Below are 15,625 nucleotides of genomic sequence, written 5' to 3'. Positions count from 1 at the left end.
CACATTTAATGATTATGGTTTCAGTGATGATGCATCTGTTTAATTTTACAGAAGCTGGAGTAAAGATTGTGTGAGTTTAAAATAAAATAAATATTACAACTAAAGATTTTTCTTTAAAATTCATTATTGGCATAACAGATAGCAGTTCCACAAAAAAAAAGCACAGCTAGTGCTGTTTTCAGCAATTCTCAAAGATGAGGAAAAAATGTCTTTATTTAAAAAAAACAAATAAAAAAAATCCAAGTATCTTTGAAATAAGAGTTAACAACTCACTAGTAAACATTATTGATTTGAACTGGGTAAATACCATTTAGTTGATATTTTCTTCATATGGTAGAATAGACCATTTCATTGCTAATGAGACTCACTTGATGCTTGGGAATTTTTGAGTTGGTCAATCATAATATGGTAGTTGCAGTTTTTATTTTGGATTTTATGATGTTTACTTTATCAAAATGTCTCAGACTAGTCAAATTTTATTTATAGAGCCTTTGGTTTATATCAAAGTGCAGAAGATCTCAGGAGCTGTTTTACAAATCAGTGACTGTGGATATTACATTTTATTAAAGAAGATGACTGAAAGTTGAGCTTAATCATATACCTCCTGCAGTTTGATGTATTACTTTAGTTGTCTTTAAACTTTCATATAAGACTTCTTTTTTTAATTATTATTTTGTAGGGGCTGCTTTCTTACCTCATCACTGATAGGCACACTTGCGCTAAGCCTTACAATACCTCTGTCCATAATAGCTGACATGTGCATGCAAAAGGTAATGTACTACTAAGGTTTGAGCATTGTTAACAGACTGGAGCTGATAGTTCCTTATTTTTCCTTCCCCACCTCAAATCAATGGCAGTGTTATTTTTCACAATATATGCAATGAATGGTATTCACTTATTTTAATTGTTGAATTGCATTGTAATTAATCCTCTTTCTATTGACAGTTACAGTAATTTTGCACTTGCAGGAGATTACTTGCGTACTTTAGTTTAGATCTGATTGAGATGCTGCTTGGATGGAAAGTACCCCCAAGTCATCAATAATGCCTGTCAAATGCTTTACCTTAACAGGCACTTTCCAGAATTAAAGAACAACTGCAAGTGCAGCCCATGTTAAGACCTTTACGATTACAGAATTGCTGCAGACTGCCTATCTTGAAAATGCCCAATTAGTAATGAAATGAAAATTGTATGGGTTTATGACACAGGCATGTAGAAGCTACAAGGCTTAATTACACATTATTAGGTTAATGTGGATTATAGCTTCCATTTAACTGTCCTGCTTTAAGTTAGACTAGTGTCATTGTTACTGAGCTAATAACTGTGGGAAAGACCCTGCATATAAGGAAAAAAAAAAGAAACAGGTAATCAGTTTAGAACAGAAAGTATCTGAAATTGGTTTATATTACTCGTCAAGCTGTATAGATACTTCTCATGCTGATCGTGTAGGACTTCCAGATTTTATTTATGCATGAATTTCAACGCTGACTTTGAATATTTATTTGAATTTAATATTTAATCAGTGGCAAGGAATATCAAATTCTTAATTTTATGCGAATAATTATTATTTAGCATATTCTGCAAGCATACAATTACAGTCTTTTTTGTTTGAGGTCATGCAACTGTTTCTGTTTTCTGAAGGCAAGATCACTTTTTTTCCTGCTCTTTATTTTGGATTTAAGTTATCCCTAGTGTTAAAATTTATATTTGAGAAGTTAAGTTTTAATTTGAAAGTTAAACCACCTGTTTAACTTTTTATTTGAGTGACTTTTGGCCCAATTTTCTCACACATCTGTGTAAGTTTAATCTTTCTTACAGTGATAATGCCTTTTCTGGGGGACAGGGCATCCCCTACCTATAGCTTTTGATGTCACTCATTATAGACACTGGTGTATCTGTAACGTGGCTAAACTAAGCATTTGCCATCACATGTTTGTTTGCATTTTGACCATTGGTAACCTGTATTACACTGATGTTAGGTCACGTACAGTTGAGTGGTATGGAGAGGCTGCAGGAGTTGGTGCCTGGCTGTTTGTTTTCTGGGATGAAAAGGGTGAATTAGTCAGCCTTTGAGCACTTTGGCCTGGCTACAATTTATAATTGAAGCACATGGAGTTAGAGAACTGGGATGCTAAATTTTGTGTGAATTAGAAAGCAGTTTAGTCATGGAATAGCTTAGCTGAAGATGATAGAAATTAAAACAGCAAAACTGTCCAAACTTAGAGCTAACTATAGAATACTGCCACTGCAAGTTCAGAGTAGACTGGTGGTCACACTCTGCCAACTACTGCTTGCTTACACTGCTTTGATGCTCTCTTGAGTTCTTTAGCAAATACAGCTATGTTGAGTTTGTAAGCTATGTATACCTAGAAATGTGGAAATATGTGAAGGAACAAAATCTGACTGTGCCTGGAACGTAATAAATTGAGCATTTTCTGAGTAGTGTCATCCCTGAAGCAGATGTGGTTCATGCATTATCTGTGGTGGTACAATCTGTGACTTGTATTCAGTCACTACATTTGAGTTTTCATCTGTTTCTTTTGAGGTTTGTTTTTGTTTGTACAAGATTTACAAGAAATAAGGTGGTAAGTCTTGCACTTAGAATGGTTCCTGCCAAAAAGAAGCTATACTGAGAAATGTTTCTACAAGCAAAGTGTCAATTCTAATGAAAACTTTTTGACTTCTGAAATTTTCTGGCAGACATGTAAAACTGGGGGGGAGGAACACCACAGAATTTGTATTTCACCCTTGTTTAATGTCAGGGGGAATTTGGGGGAAATAAAGCAGAAAAATAAAAGGATAAAAATAATGAAAGTCAAATTGGAAAATAAAACAGGAGACAGGCCCAGAATAAATAGTCTTGTAACAAACATGAAATAAAGTATATTTCATATTAGTATTACCTGAGTCTTTCAACATGGAAATGCAGCAAAACCGTGCAGCGATTCCACCTATAGTAAAGCAGTCACTGGTAAGATAACCACATTCATTTTGCTGTTCAAGTGTCTGCAACATACGATTGGGACATAAACTGTAGCAAGAATGTAAATACTTCATGGTAGATATTAAGGAAAAAATGAGGAAAAAGTAAATTTCTTACCAAAAATCACTTCAGTGAGGTGGAATTAGGTTTATATGTAAACTAGTTTTAATAGCATTTTTTTTTTTAAGCGTTCATTTATATTTATTTTTAATCTATTTTTATGTGTGCAAATAAATTTTTAGATCATATGTATAGTTACATATTGATATTTGAAAATCTTAGGCTGTCTTCTGAACTGATTCATCTAAACTTTATTCTGGAGTACAGTGAAAACTGGAATGTGTTTTTCCTAACTCTTTGTAAATAATTTCTTCTCTAAGCTATTTAATCTGAGTAAACACAGAGTCCGGATCTTTAAAACAAATTTCTTCTCCGTGTACACATGCAATATTGAGTTAGCTGAAGTAGCAGAATCATCTTTAAAGCTCTGTTTGATGACTTTCAGTTGATATTGGTAGCACAAGGGCAACTTAATTTTTTAACTCGCTTTTATAGTTATCACTGTTTTCACTGTTAGAGTTACTCCATGTGATATGTATTTGGTATTTATTTAAAAAAAAAAAAAAAAAAAAAGTAGTTAACCATTAATCTAACTTCCGGTACACCTCGTTTTCACTTGCTCTTTTCATATTCCTTATCTTAAATCTTCACCTTCCTGTATTGTCTCAGCTTATGTGCTGGCAACATCTTTCATAATCCGAATCTTCATGCCTTTTTCATTCCCTCCACCAGTGTTTTCATTTGCCTACACCTGGTTCTTTCTGGAGGTTCTGAAAACCTATTTGCTACCTTCCATTTCTCTTAATTTTACTGGCCTTGTGTAAAAAGGCTGCTTTGTCTTCCTTGGGGTAAATACAAAACCTGACTATGTTTAGGCATTTGTCCATCTGGTGATGCCTCTTTCTTCATCTAACAGTTCCAATTTGTTAGATTTTGAGAGTGAGCATCAGTACTTGGTATCAAAACTGTACCTTTTTTTTTTCCCCTCTGAAATCTTCTATTTTGGACTTATTTTTTTCCACAAGGGGGAGCTGTGCTTATGTTTCATTGCTCTGTAATCCTTAAAGACATTTCAAACAAGATTATAATTCTTGCATCCTTGATTTATGTAACTTTCTACAATTTTAAGTTTAAAACTGTTTCAGATGATCAATTCTGAGTACTAGTAGTATAGGAACAAGTAGAATTTAATTTAAATTGAGCAAGTTTTATGCCATGCTTTTTTATTATTATTATTAAAAAAATAAAAAAAAATACTGTAAGTTTCCAGTGGGGTAGTCTTATCTCTGCACGTAGATTTCATCTGCTTAGTGACAGGATGTTCACAGTGGATAATCAGATGTACAAATCTTTCAGGTGACTTTTTTTTTTTTGTCCAACACTTTGGAAGTGACTAGGGGACTTCCTCATTTATAACCAACAGATGACTGCAGCCTAAAAATGAGAGCATCTTTAAATAGCAGATTTCATCTGCACCACAGCACAAACAAAATGTTTGCATGTACAGAACAGAAAAAGTGTTACTGACTTACTAGAAGTAGCAGTGACTGTAGAAATTGTACCAAATCACTTGCAGAAATATTTGTAATATTTCTCCCCATTCAAAAGAATTGTGCATCTTAAAATTGTAAATAGTTTTAAAATAACTACTTCTAATATACAGTATACTCTAAAGGGGAAAACAAACAAACAAACAAACAAAAACCCTTTCTGAATGAATGATGTCTGTGTTTTAATTCCAGGTGCAGTTTTCCTGGTTATTTTTTGCAGGGGCAATCCCTGTATTTTTTTCGTTTTTCATTGCAACTCTTTTATGTCACTATAACAACTGGGATCCAGTGATGGTGGGAATCAGAAGAGTTTTTGCCTTTATTTGTAGAAAACATCGAATTCAGAGGTAGGACAGTCACAAAATATGATCCTATGTCTCCTTTCTGGTATTCTGTAATTTTTTGTAAGCCACAGTATACATGCTATATTTGTTTTCATCTAATTTTGTATTAAGATGACCTCCATGGCTGACTTTTTAGTTGTAGTAGTTGCCAATCCATTTATTAACCTATATAATGTTCAGAAAAGGGAAAGATTTGAAGTCTGTTTATTTCTTTTTAAATAAGTTTCCTAGTGGCTATCACACTTGATTATTTTTTCTTAATGCTTTTATAATAGTTACTGTATCCAAAGCATGCAGTGAAGAAGTGCTAACTTCATGAAATGAAGGGGTTTTGTATATTTATAATGGTGCAGTTCAAACCTCTATAGCACATTTAGTACTTATGAAATGAGTTGCTTTGATGCCAACATATTACTGTGTAATTTAAATAAATAAATATGTTTCTTTCAAGAATGCCAGAAGAAAGTGAGCAGTGTGAAAGTCTCATTCCTATGCATAGTGTTTCACAAGATGGGGATAGTTGCTGTTCATAGACAAAAGGTATGCTAATAAACAAATTTGAAACAGTACGGTGAAAGGTGAGGATTCTATTTCATGATGGCATTCGTTACATCAGTACACATTTTTACAGAGCATACAGTTAATCTTGTTTTGAATTAATGGATAGAGTTTTAAAGAATATCTTCAAAATTCGTATTATTCTATACCAAACGTTATTCTTACTTTAATGTAGTTCTTGGCCAATGGTTTTGAAACGTAAAGTAGATTTTTACTTTAATGTTTACATTTTCTCAGTGTGGCTTTGTGGGGGGACAACATAAGACAGACAGTGGGGACAGGAGCAGGAAGAGGTAGGAGGATTTAGGTAATGTAAAAAGAAAGCACCTGTACCTTTGAAAAGTCTTACAGAAACTTAATTTCTCAAACGTTTAAAAAAAAAAAAAAGTGATATTCATAAAGATGGATGCATGAAGATGGACTTAGTTTTTGACTGTCTTAGCCCCGTGCCTATGGGCTGTAGTTTTCAAAGAATGTATGCATAATTTACATGATCAGGAGTGTATTTTTATTTTCTGATGTTGCTTAAACCTAATAATGAAATTAAAAATTACCATAAGAGTAATTTACGATGTCTTAAGCTTTGATGCACTAGCACTTCCTTTTGTTTATTAATAAGATGGAAACAAACACACACAGTGATTCCCTTTTGTAATTTTTAATTATGTAGCACTGGTAACTTTTTTTTTTTTCTTTTCCTTCTTAGTTTGAAAATGGAGTGATGCCTAGCGAAGAGACAATCTTCTGGAAAAGTCCCTAAGGAATCATGTTTCAGTGCCTATTCTGAATTTTTAGTAAAAATAAGAAGTTTTGGTTCTTGTGAAACATTAATGTTTTCCTCTCTCCTGCTTTCATCTGGTTTTATAAATGAACAAATTTACTACATGCATATCACTGTAGGGAGTCTTAGTCCATCTGAGCAACCAAACCTGCCTTACAACACTGAGCTGGTGAAGTTACTTGACAAAATCAAGAAAATGAATGCTGTTAAGTGATTTCTTTCTCTTTTTAACTCACAATTTTGTTAAATGCTGGACAATATTGTTTTTAAAAAATACTTTCAAATGCGTTATGTAAATAAGTTTGCAGGTTATCACGTCTTACAGGCTTTTTGATGAAAAGCTAAATAGATATGTTACCTGTAGTAGGTACAAATTAACTTTTTTATGTTGTATAGACTATTTGCATATTAATAGAAGAAAATAGTAAAGTAATTTATTAAGTGAATTCTTGTAATTATTGAGGCAGGATCTTTGTACGGTCCTGGAACACTACATATATATTGTTTTATCCCATTTTGAGAAGCCTTGTAATGGCAACGGGTGCCGATGTTTAAAAATCTTGTATTACCTAATGTTCTGGAATGTTTACAATTTTAGTGAATGATGCAATATTTCTAATGACAGTAGATTTGGGTGTACATTCTCAAAATCAGTGTTTGTTTTAAACAGACTGATTCTGTAACCCATCATTCCGAATGATCTCATACAGAAAACTGAATTTGAAAATTTTCATTAGTACAGCTGCCAGCTAAGAAACAGATCAAATTAATTGTTAAAGTTTTCAGTCAGTGGGTTGCACTATGAAAGATAAAGATAATTATATTGATTTTTTTTTCCCAATTGCATTAATAAATTTATTCTAAAATTGATCGTTTTCCTTATAACCTGTATCTTCCTTCTACTGCGGCATTTTTCCTATTTAATTGTGAGAAGTTAGGAATAATTAAGTTCAGGGATATTTGACATAAATCAGTAACTTTCCCAACTTCTGGTTATAAGACACTTATATTTTAAAAAATAATAATAATTTTGTCTTTTGTATGATTTTGTTTTATTATAATGAATAAAGGACAGATTTTTAGCGAATAGTTTTCCACATAAGAAGTCTGTTAATAACATAGGGTATTCCCATATGCCTTCCAAGACCAGTTTTGGTGATTTGGTGACACAAATACTAGACTAGAGGGAATGCAAGAAAGTGACATGTTTAGTGATACAGTTACAAGGCTTGATTTAACCAGCAGCTAGAATGTAGAATTCTTTATGTAGAGAAGAGAAAAAGATACCCAGGAGAAATAGGTGAATCTGGGGACTGTTCTTGTTGACTATTGCACCTTTATAAAATTTTCCCTTCCAGTTCTTAATATTGGATGTCATTAAAAGTTGCAATTATCTGAGGCATCTCTTTAAGATGATGTAGTAAGTCTTTGGATACCTGAGATAGGATTTTTTTTTTTTAAATAAACTAATTATTAATTTTTCTGTGGCGTTTTCAGAAACTTTCCATGTCAATTCCAAGGCCCAGTAGTAGAGGGGTAGAAAATACAGTGTGTAAAACTAATGTTATATTTGACTTAGAATTTTCAGAGATTTCTTTGGTAAGAGGAGTTTACAGTAGTTTTTCTTCTAAATTAGCACAAATTAGAGGATGTTAGTTTCAGCTTTTCCAATAAATGTTGTAAAGGCTTACTGGCAATAAAAAAAATTATGTCCGTTTTCTCCTAATTTTAACGTTTCAATGAGATCATGCCATATACTCAATACCATCCATTAACTACAAATTTAAAACTGTTCCTTTACAACATCTAATCAGTTACAGCTTCAGCAAACTAACCTTAGGAAAACTGAGTTTGCTTTTAAATGGGCAATTACAGTATTTTTAGCTGAGTATTTTAATAATGTCGTCCGAAATTGGTCACTGATAGGATTGGAGTGATAACACATGGTGGGCAATTGCTATCATATTTGTTCATGACTTAGAAGTGAAAGACCATCATTGTCTCGTCTGTATATGACGTCTGTTAAGTGGCATTGTTATGTTAGAGAGGTTTAGAAACTAAGTACTAGGAGAGTGGTGTTCTGTCTCTGACCCGGTCATCTTTCTGTTCAGCAGACTCAATGTTAGGGCCTTCCCACTACTTCTGTTTTTAACAAGAGATGTGTTAATCTTCTTTTTAAAGATACTTAATATTTTAATCTTATGTCACTAAGTAGCTAGAGCAGTCTTTTTGCATTAAATTACAGTTCTTTACAGAATAATAATAATAAAAAAAGGCAAACTATCCTTCCTGAACTGCCATGGATTTTTAAACAGTGGTGCCCCTGTGGTTACAAGAAATATACTGCAGTTTTATTTACTGAAGTTATGACATGTAACATCGTTCCTGCATTTAATAGAATGTGATGAGATTTTTTCTATAAAATCTTGTGATTTTTAGTACAATAATATTTTATAAATATATCGTCTTATTTGAAATGTAAATTGCATAGTTCTCTAATGGGTGCTTGGTAAATGCACAAGAGATTTAGCTTTGATTCTCAGGTACCTCTGATGTAATGGTGACATGCTGTTTTTTTTCCTCATGACACAACTGGAATGTGAAGGCGCTCCCGTAAATGCTTTAACACTGTGTGCTAGCATAAATTGTCATTGTTCCTACTGTTTCATTTGGGAATGTCTTTATTCTGACTTATTTCTCACAGGAAGTACATACTTCAGATGCTTAAAGAATGATGATTTCCCATGCCTACAAAATGGAAAATGGGTACTGCGTGTATTGTTCTGTCAAACAGTTTAAGTAATTCCTACAGTCCTATGAGATAACCAAGAATTTCTTCCGTGTGTGATTTGAGCTTTTGAGTTGTTCAGTTTTTATATCTGGAGGAGGAAATGGCGATAACTTGCCAAATGCCATGTAGCATGTCTTAGCTTTTAGGGTTCTTGTGAGTCTTGCATAGTTCAGCGTACTGTGTACTGTAACCCAGTACAAAGGAGAAAAACATCATGTAGAGATCTTTTTTTTTTCAAGCTACTTTCTCTTAGGTTTCAGTCATGCCAAAAATGTGCTCACTGAGAGGGGCTGCTGTAGATGTAATACTGATTCAGCAAAGGTATGAAATACGTGTGACACCACTACTCAGCAGTTAATTAGAAAGTATGGGGAACAAGAATGTCACTGAATTCACCAGAGGCCCCATATTTCTGTTGTCAAGCATGCGCTGCATCTGGCTTAGGCATTGCCTTTTTGCCCATGGAAATTGCTGTGGGGGATGTGGCTGATTCAGCTGAGAAGCTGCAAGGCTAAGGCACAGCCTGGTTATCTTACTGGGGGGGAGCAAAGGCTGAAGTATTTCACCACAGTAGGGCATTGATCTGAGAAACCATGGTGCTGCATATGAGAGGTGACCCGGAATGCTGCTCTATGCATTGTGCACTGCCATGTAACATCAAAGAGCCTGTGAGTTGCTTTTCTTGGTGTGTGCTGTTGGAATACTCTCTTTCACTCTCCCCATTGTGCCTAGGTACTCCTATTTACTAATATGATTGCCTTAAATAAGGTGGTGATTTTTTCTTTTGTTAATTCTAAGTTCCATCTTTCATTGGGGTGAAAGTCATTCCTATTCCCTGCTAAAAAAAAAATCCTTCTATTTTAAGGAAACTAACTTGAGCTTAAGCTAAGGCTATCAGAGGAGGGGAAAAGTAGTTAAACTTGGTATCTAAAATTTATGGCCATGCTTCCAAATTTCACATGAAGATAGGCCTCATTAAGGCAGATTGTGTGTTTGTAAATGAAGATACAGGAAGTGGCATGCTCAAAATTCGAGAAACGAGCTAGTGTTTAAAAACCATGTTGAGTTATATGGCTAACTATAGGGTAGTGATTTTTAATCAGTTTTCTGTATTTGGTCTAGGTTTTGCGTTAGTTACAGTTTCTGTTAGGATTGTCACAGGTAGTATCTGCAATGTAATAGCTATCTGCAATAGCATGGAAGTGTTGATGGCTCACTGACAGTTGCTATGCATGATTTTTTTTTCTTTTGAATCTAGGATTGATTAATGGTGTATTCTGTTTTATGTGGTTATTGCATGGCATGATTTCTCAGGGAAATGTGGATGATACCATGCATTGAATGAGCTGATAACTAATTCCTGCTTTTAAAATTGTTCCAAATTTTCAGGTTTCACGCAGACATTTCACATCACATGATTTTCATGTTGAATTTCCTCGTTTGTTAGGTGAATCACAATGATAATAGCATCTAAAGGTGGCTGTAAAATGTGCACTGCACAATACTTTGTTAGCTTTTGGACACACATCCATTCTAAATTGATTTTGCAATTTTTTTTTTTTTCCTATTTTATTGCACCATGTAAATTAATAGTTGCACTTTTGTTTTCAGAGCTGCACCTGAGGCATGAGAGTGACATTAACTTTCAGGGTTAGACAATGCTGTAGCAATACAAGGTCTGACTATGGGGTAGAGTCTTCTAACATAAATATATTTATTTTTATCATTAAATTTTTACAAAGTGTGTTCACTTTGGGGATATTTTTTGTTTGCTTTTCCAGTAAAGTTACTTTGGCTAGGCTGGGATTTTATCCAAAGCCCACCAGTATCATAGGCAGCATTAATAAACTAAAACTTTATTGAAATACTCTGCAGTCAGGTTGACCTTTTATGCCTTTGCAGTATTTCTGTCTGCAGCATACATCTGAAGTAGTTTGCTCTAGGACTTCAGTAATATAAAATTGAGGGATTTTGTGCTGGGAAAAATGGTAAACATACTGTAACTGATCACAGACTGTATTTCTCTATGGCTGGCATGCAGCTTAATTATTTAGAAGGTGAATTTTTCTTGCTACATGATTTTTCTGTAAAATCATCAGTATAAGAGATGTTAACCACTTCACTTAGTGGTATACTTCCAGGAGAATATTTTTTTTTTGTTGTCAATAGTGAGAATGTGAGCACAGTGATCATAGCCCTGAGGATCAGCATCCCCTTGATGATTTCTGATTTGACATTTCCATTTACTTTGCAAAGAATATAACAGGACATTTCCCAGCTCGTTGAAACTTCTGTAATTATATTTTGATTACCCAGATTCTCTCTACTGCTATAAACCTAATATAAAACATGTAATTCTAACAGAAATGTAACCGGTCAGCTTTCTGTCTTCTCGCTCCCTCCTCGTTGATGTACTGCATCATTACATCTGGTGTTTGTAGGTAACCGGACTTTTTTGGGAATGCATGCCATGATGAGGAGTTCATCCAGACTTTAACCTAGTTGTCACTTCCTACTTTTAGAAGCATAAATGGCTTTTCTCTGAGGATTCGGTAGAAAGCAGCTGTTCAGTTGAGCTACAGTTGATACTTAATAAAGTTGCATCTGATTTTTTTTTTTTTTTTTTAATGAACTTTTGATTTTTTATCAGGAAAGGTGCACAATTTGTTCACGTGTTCCACAAAAGGTTCATTGGAATGGCCTCAGAAAATAATACTGTGGGGATATTTGTATGACATATGGTTCTGAAGTTTTTCCATGGTTTATTTAAATTAAAAAAAAAAAAAAAAAAAAAATCAAGCTGAGGAGAAAGTAGCCATATAGCAAAGAGCTAAATTTATGATATGCACATTACCATGTTTTCATTAAATATCCTTCAGTGTATTACTAATATTGTCAGCCCACAAGTCTGCTTTTCCTTGTCTGTTACAGGTGATGCTTCTCTTCTATATAAATCTGACCTTTTGCAAGTCAATTAAACTAGATCCCCTATCACAATGAGTGATTTCTAAAATATTTTAGAATCTCCTCCTTTTAGCCTTTAGCTAGAAAAACAACAGGGGCTTTCCAGTATCCCTTTCCTGTGGGAGAAGGAAAAGAGAAAAAGAGTAAATACAGTAATTTTTATTGAAAATAAATACAACTTACTGGGCAGCATATGGGATCGGCTGTAAAACCATCGAGGTAATTGCTTACATAGCACAACTATGTACAGGATGTGTTTAGGCAATAATTGTGCATTAAATTGATCTCTCCAGTCTTGATTTACTATAGAATGTACATATTTTAAGTCTCATAATTTTGTATTGAAGCTGAATGTTTAAGCCCTGTGACTGTAAGAATCATGGAAAAATATATTTAGGGAGGTAGGGTAAATGATAAGGATTTTCTTGGTTGCATTTTGGGATTCTTAGGGGTTTTTGTGTGTGAGAGAGTTGTTAAAAGTCTCACATACGATCCAGTTACAAATGAATGATCTGCCTATTAATCAAAAATCTTGAAACTGTTCACACAAAGCTCTTGTGAATGCTTATCCCCTTGCTTAAGTTGATGTTATCTCAATAGAATTAGTGTAAGAGGTGTGCACTATGGACTTCAGCATTGTACAATCGATCGAATCCTTGTAATGATTTAAAAACTTACTCAGATTTTTTAGGAATGAATATCAGTAAAACAAAACTGTACCTGAAACTTTTTGTTTAGATGTTTATACTGATTGATTTCTTAAACATCTAAAACTTCTGCATTAAAAGATGCACAAACCCAATTGTTAGTAGCTTTGGTCTTTTTGGCATTAAATTCTGTACTAAATTTCAGCTCTCTGTAATTTGAAGATAGTTCTGAATGTTTTTAAAGCAGAGACTGCTTTAGCTAAAACTTTAAACTGACAAAAGCTTCTGTTTGCATGAAGTTTGTGCTGTTCGCTGATAATTCAGATGTTCTGAGAGCACAGATACTTGCAGGTATGCTTCCTTTGTGAAATACCTTTATGCATAACAGTTTAACCATTTTCCGTAGTGAGATCAGAACATGAATTGCTGATGAGTATTGCATTTGCACTTAAATACCTGATTTCAGAGTGTGTTAAACCTTGTCTATTTCTGACAAAAAACACAGCATTTTCATCTAATTTCCATTTAATGATAAGTATATTCATGCAGAGAAAAACATATAATCATGGCTTGATGCAGTGATTTATGCCAAGAAAACAGCAGGATAGCAGTAGTAACTCTGAAATGAAGATGCACATCTCTTAAGAAACTCTGGCTTCTTGCTCTTTGCTTCCCTCTGTTCTAAACAGGTGTCTCCACTATTCCCAATTTGTACAGCTGAAGCAAGGACCAGAACTTTTCCCCTTTGTTTTTTAAAAGTGAATGTTGACTTTTACCTGGAGTGTCTTTGTCCAATCACTTCATTTTCTGAGGGGATTCACTTCATTTTCTGAGGGGATTCATTTAAATGAGAACTATAGAATAAGTATTTTTTATTAAAATCAGATTTAAGCTATTAATTATTTTGAAATTCTCAATATGAATAGAGATCTAATGAATGGAAATTATAGGCCTATACTGCAAATACCAAATACTGCTTATATATTTTTAACAAAATCAGTATATATGTGATTATTTGAAACATGTATAAAGGTGAAAATGGGAAAATCATTCTTGTGTTGATAGATTTATAAATTGAAATTCTGAATATCCAATACCAAAACCCTATGAAAGGGCTAGTGAAAAGAAAATGTAATGTATTCTGATAAACAGCCTGTGTAATACAATCGCTGGGTGTGATGTTTTTGTTCTGTATTATATTTATTATATGTAAGTAAACAATAAAGATTATAAATCATATTTTCTTAACAGGAGTTAGTATTTGGTTGGGGTTAATGCTTAATGTACTTTATAACATCATTTAAACTCTGAGTGGTTGCTAAGGGTTGCTGCCTGGAGAGAGCAGCATAGTGGTGAAAAGGTCTTGAATTAGCCCCCTTAATTCCCCTCTTCCACTGCTAGAGGTGAGTCTCAGGATGTCTCACCTTACCCGAAGTCAGCTAGGATGCCAAAAGGTTACAACTTGGTCTCAGATTGGCCTGGTAATTAAGCAGTGAAGTATCCATTTTTAATCCATTTTCATGACTGTAGGTGGTTTAGCGTGCTCATATACGAAGTATAAAATACTCTGGAAGACTGTGTTTCATCAGCAGGGGGAGCTACTGTAGTAGCTATCCATCGCGTTCCTGAACTTCAGTGTCAGAAATGCCATAAACAGTAAAATGCACTTAACGTAGTTGTTGGTCATCCTTGATCCTTAACCGGTTAGAGTTAACCAGGACTGGACACCGGCCTTCTGTAATGCAGTTGAACTTTTAGTGTCTTTAATTATTACAAATCTCTTGGGGATCATAGACACCTAAATACTTACTAGAAAAATGAGAGAAAATATTTTGCTACCATAAGCTTTTGAGTTTTCTGAAATTTAGCTGAATTCTGTGCACTGATATAAGCAGTGTTGCTGCACAGGTGTAGCAGGAAGCAGAATTTGACGTAAAAACAAGAGGATACTTGCTGTGCCATATCAAAATCTGCAGATACTTAATATGACCCTACTGACAATGCAGATAGCAAATAAATGACTCCAAGTTTTATATCAGTGTTTCTTAGAAAACTGGTAAATGTAGGTACAAACACGCGCCAAATACAACTCACAATGTGGAGAAGGAAAAGAGTGTCACTGCTGCGTACAGATTTCTAAAATCTAATTACTTATAATAAGCAAGCATGATGTAATCAAAACAATTATTTTATGGAAGCTGCAATTGCAGTGACTGCACTGTCTTGTGAATGTTTCATTACCAGGAAGAACTATTAACATTGAAAAATGGTTGGCCTTTTTTTTCCTTTCTTTTCTGTTTTATTTTTCTTTTTTATTCTTTCTTTTAATAGGCTAATGAATTGTGGTGAGAAACATCTCTACTTCAAAAAGGACTTATAAAAAATCAATTGGCATTTTCACTTATGTAACAATTTATCCTTGATATCAAAAGGACAAGTATCATACGTCATTTTTTGGGGGGGGCAATCTTGTGTCTTTCAGCATTGGCAAGCAACTTTGAGAGATAGGAAATGTAGCAAACTTCTGAAGTCAAGATCAGTGCACTTCAGTATTTATTTATTTTTTTTTTTCCAAGCTAATTAACGTAGTTCATCTGATTGCCTGGCAAGCAACAGGAATTCTGGAGCTCAGGTTAAGAGCTCCATTAAAAATTTGTATTAAAATTTTCTATACACTTGCAAGGGGAGCTTGGCAATTTCATGCCTTGCTCTTACTAGTGTCCTAACTGATGAGTCAATGTATTTTTATCCCACTAGGCTAGCAAGATATCAACTGTTTTCTGTGGTGTCTTGGCACATCGTACATTTCTCTGTACAGTGGGATAAGCTAGCACAGGCTCGCTGGGTTGCTTTTCACTCTATGGGACATAACTTGTGAGCATATTCTCTTAATCTATTCTGTATTCTCTTCAGTTTTAGGAGATGCATTTCATGAAGCAGCCTTTTG

At 34.1% G+C, this 15,625-nt stretch overlaps 1 protein-coding gene across 2 annotated transcripts in view; it reads left to right on the top strand.

Moving 5' to 3' along the window:
• SLC35F5 (solute carrier family 35 member F5) overlaps positions 1-11,840 on the top strand; it is a 32,936-nt gene extending 21,096 nt beyond the window's left edge. For both annotated transcript variants that reach the window (XM_032189798.1, XM_032189797.1), the window contains exons 14-17: positions 680-770; positions 4,786-4,940; positions 5,389-5,477; positions 6,202-11,840. In XM_032189798.1, the coding sequence (XP_032045689.1) occupies positions 680-770; positions 4,786-4,940; positions 5,389-5,470 (328 nt within the window). In that variant the 3' untranslated portion in view covers positions 5,471-5,477; positions 6,202-11,840. The remainder of the gene's footprint in view (positions 1-679; positions 771-4,785; positions 4,941-5,388; positions 5,478-6,201) is intronic.
• The last annotated feature ends 3,785 nt before the right edge of the window (positions 11,841-15,625 follow it).

Source organism: Aythya fuligula, chromosome 6 (assembly GCF_009819795.1).
Source record: "Aythya fuligula isolate bAytFul2 chromosome 6, bAytFul2.pri, whole genome shotgun sequence".
Lineage (NCBI taxonomy): Eukaryota > Metazoa > Chordata > Aves > Anseriformes > Anatidae > Aythya > Aythya fuligula.
This window is presented reverse-complemented; position numbering and strand designations above follow the sequence as displayed.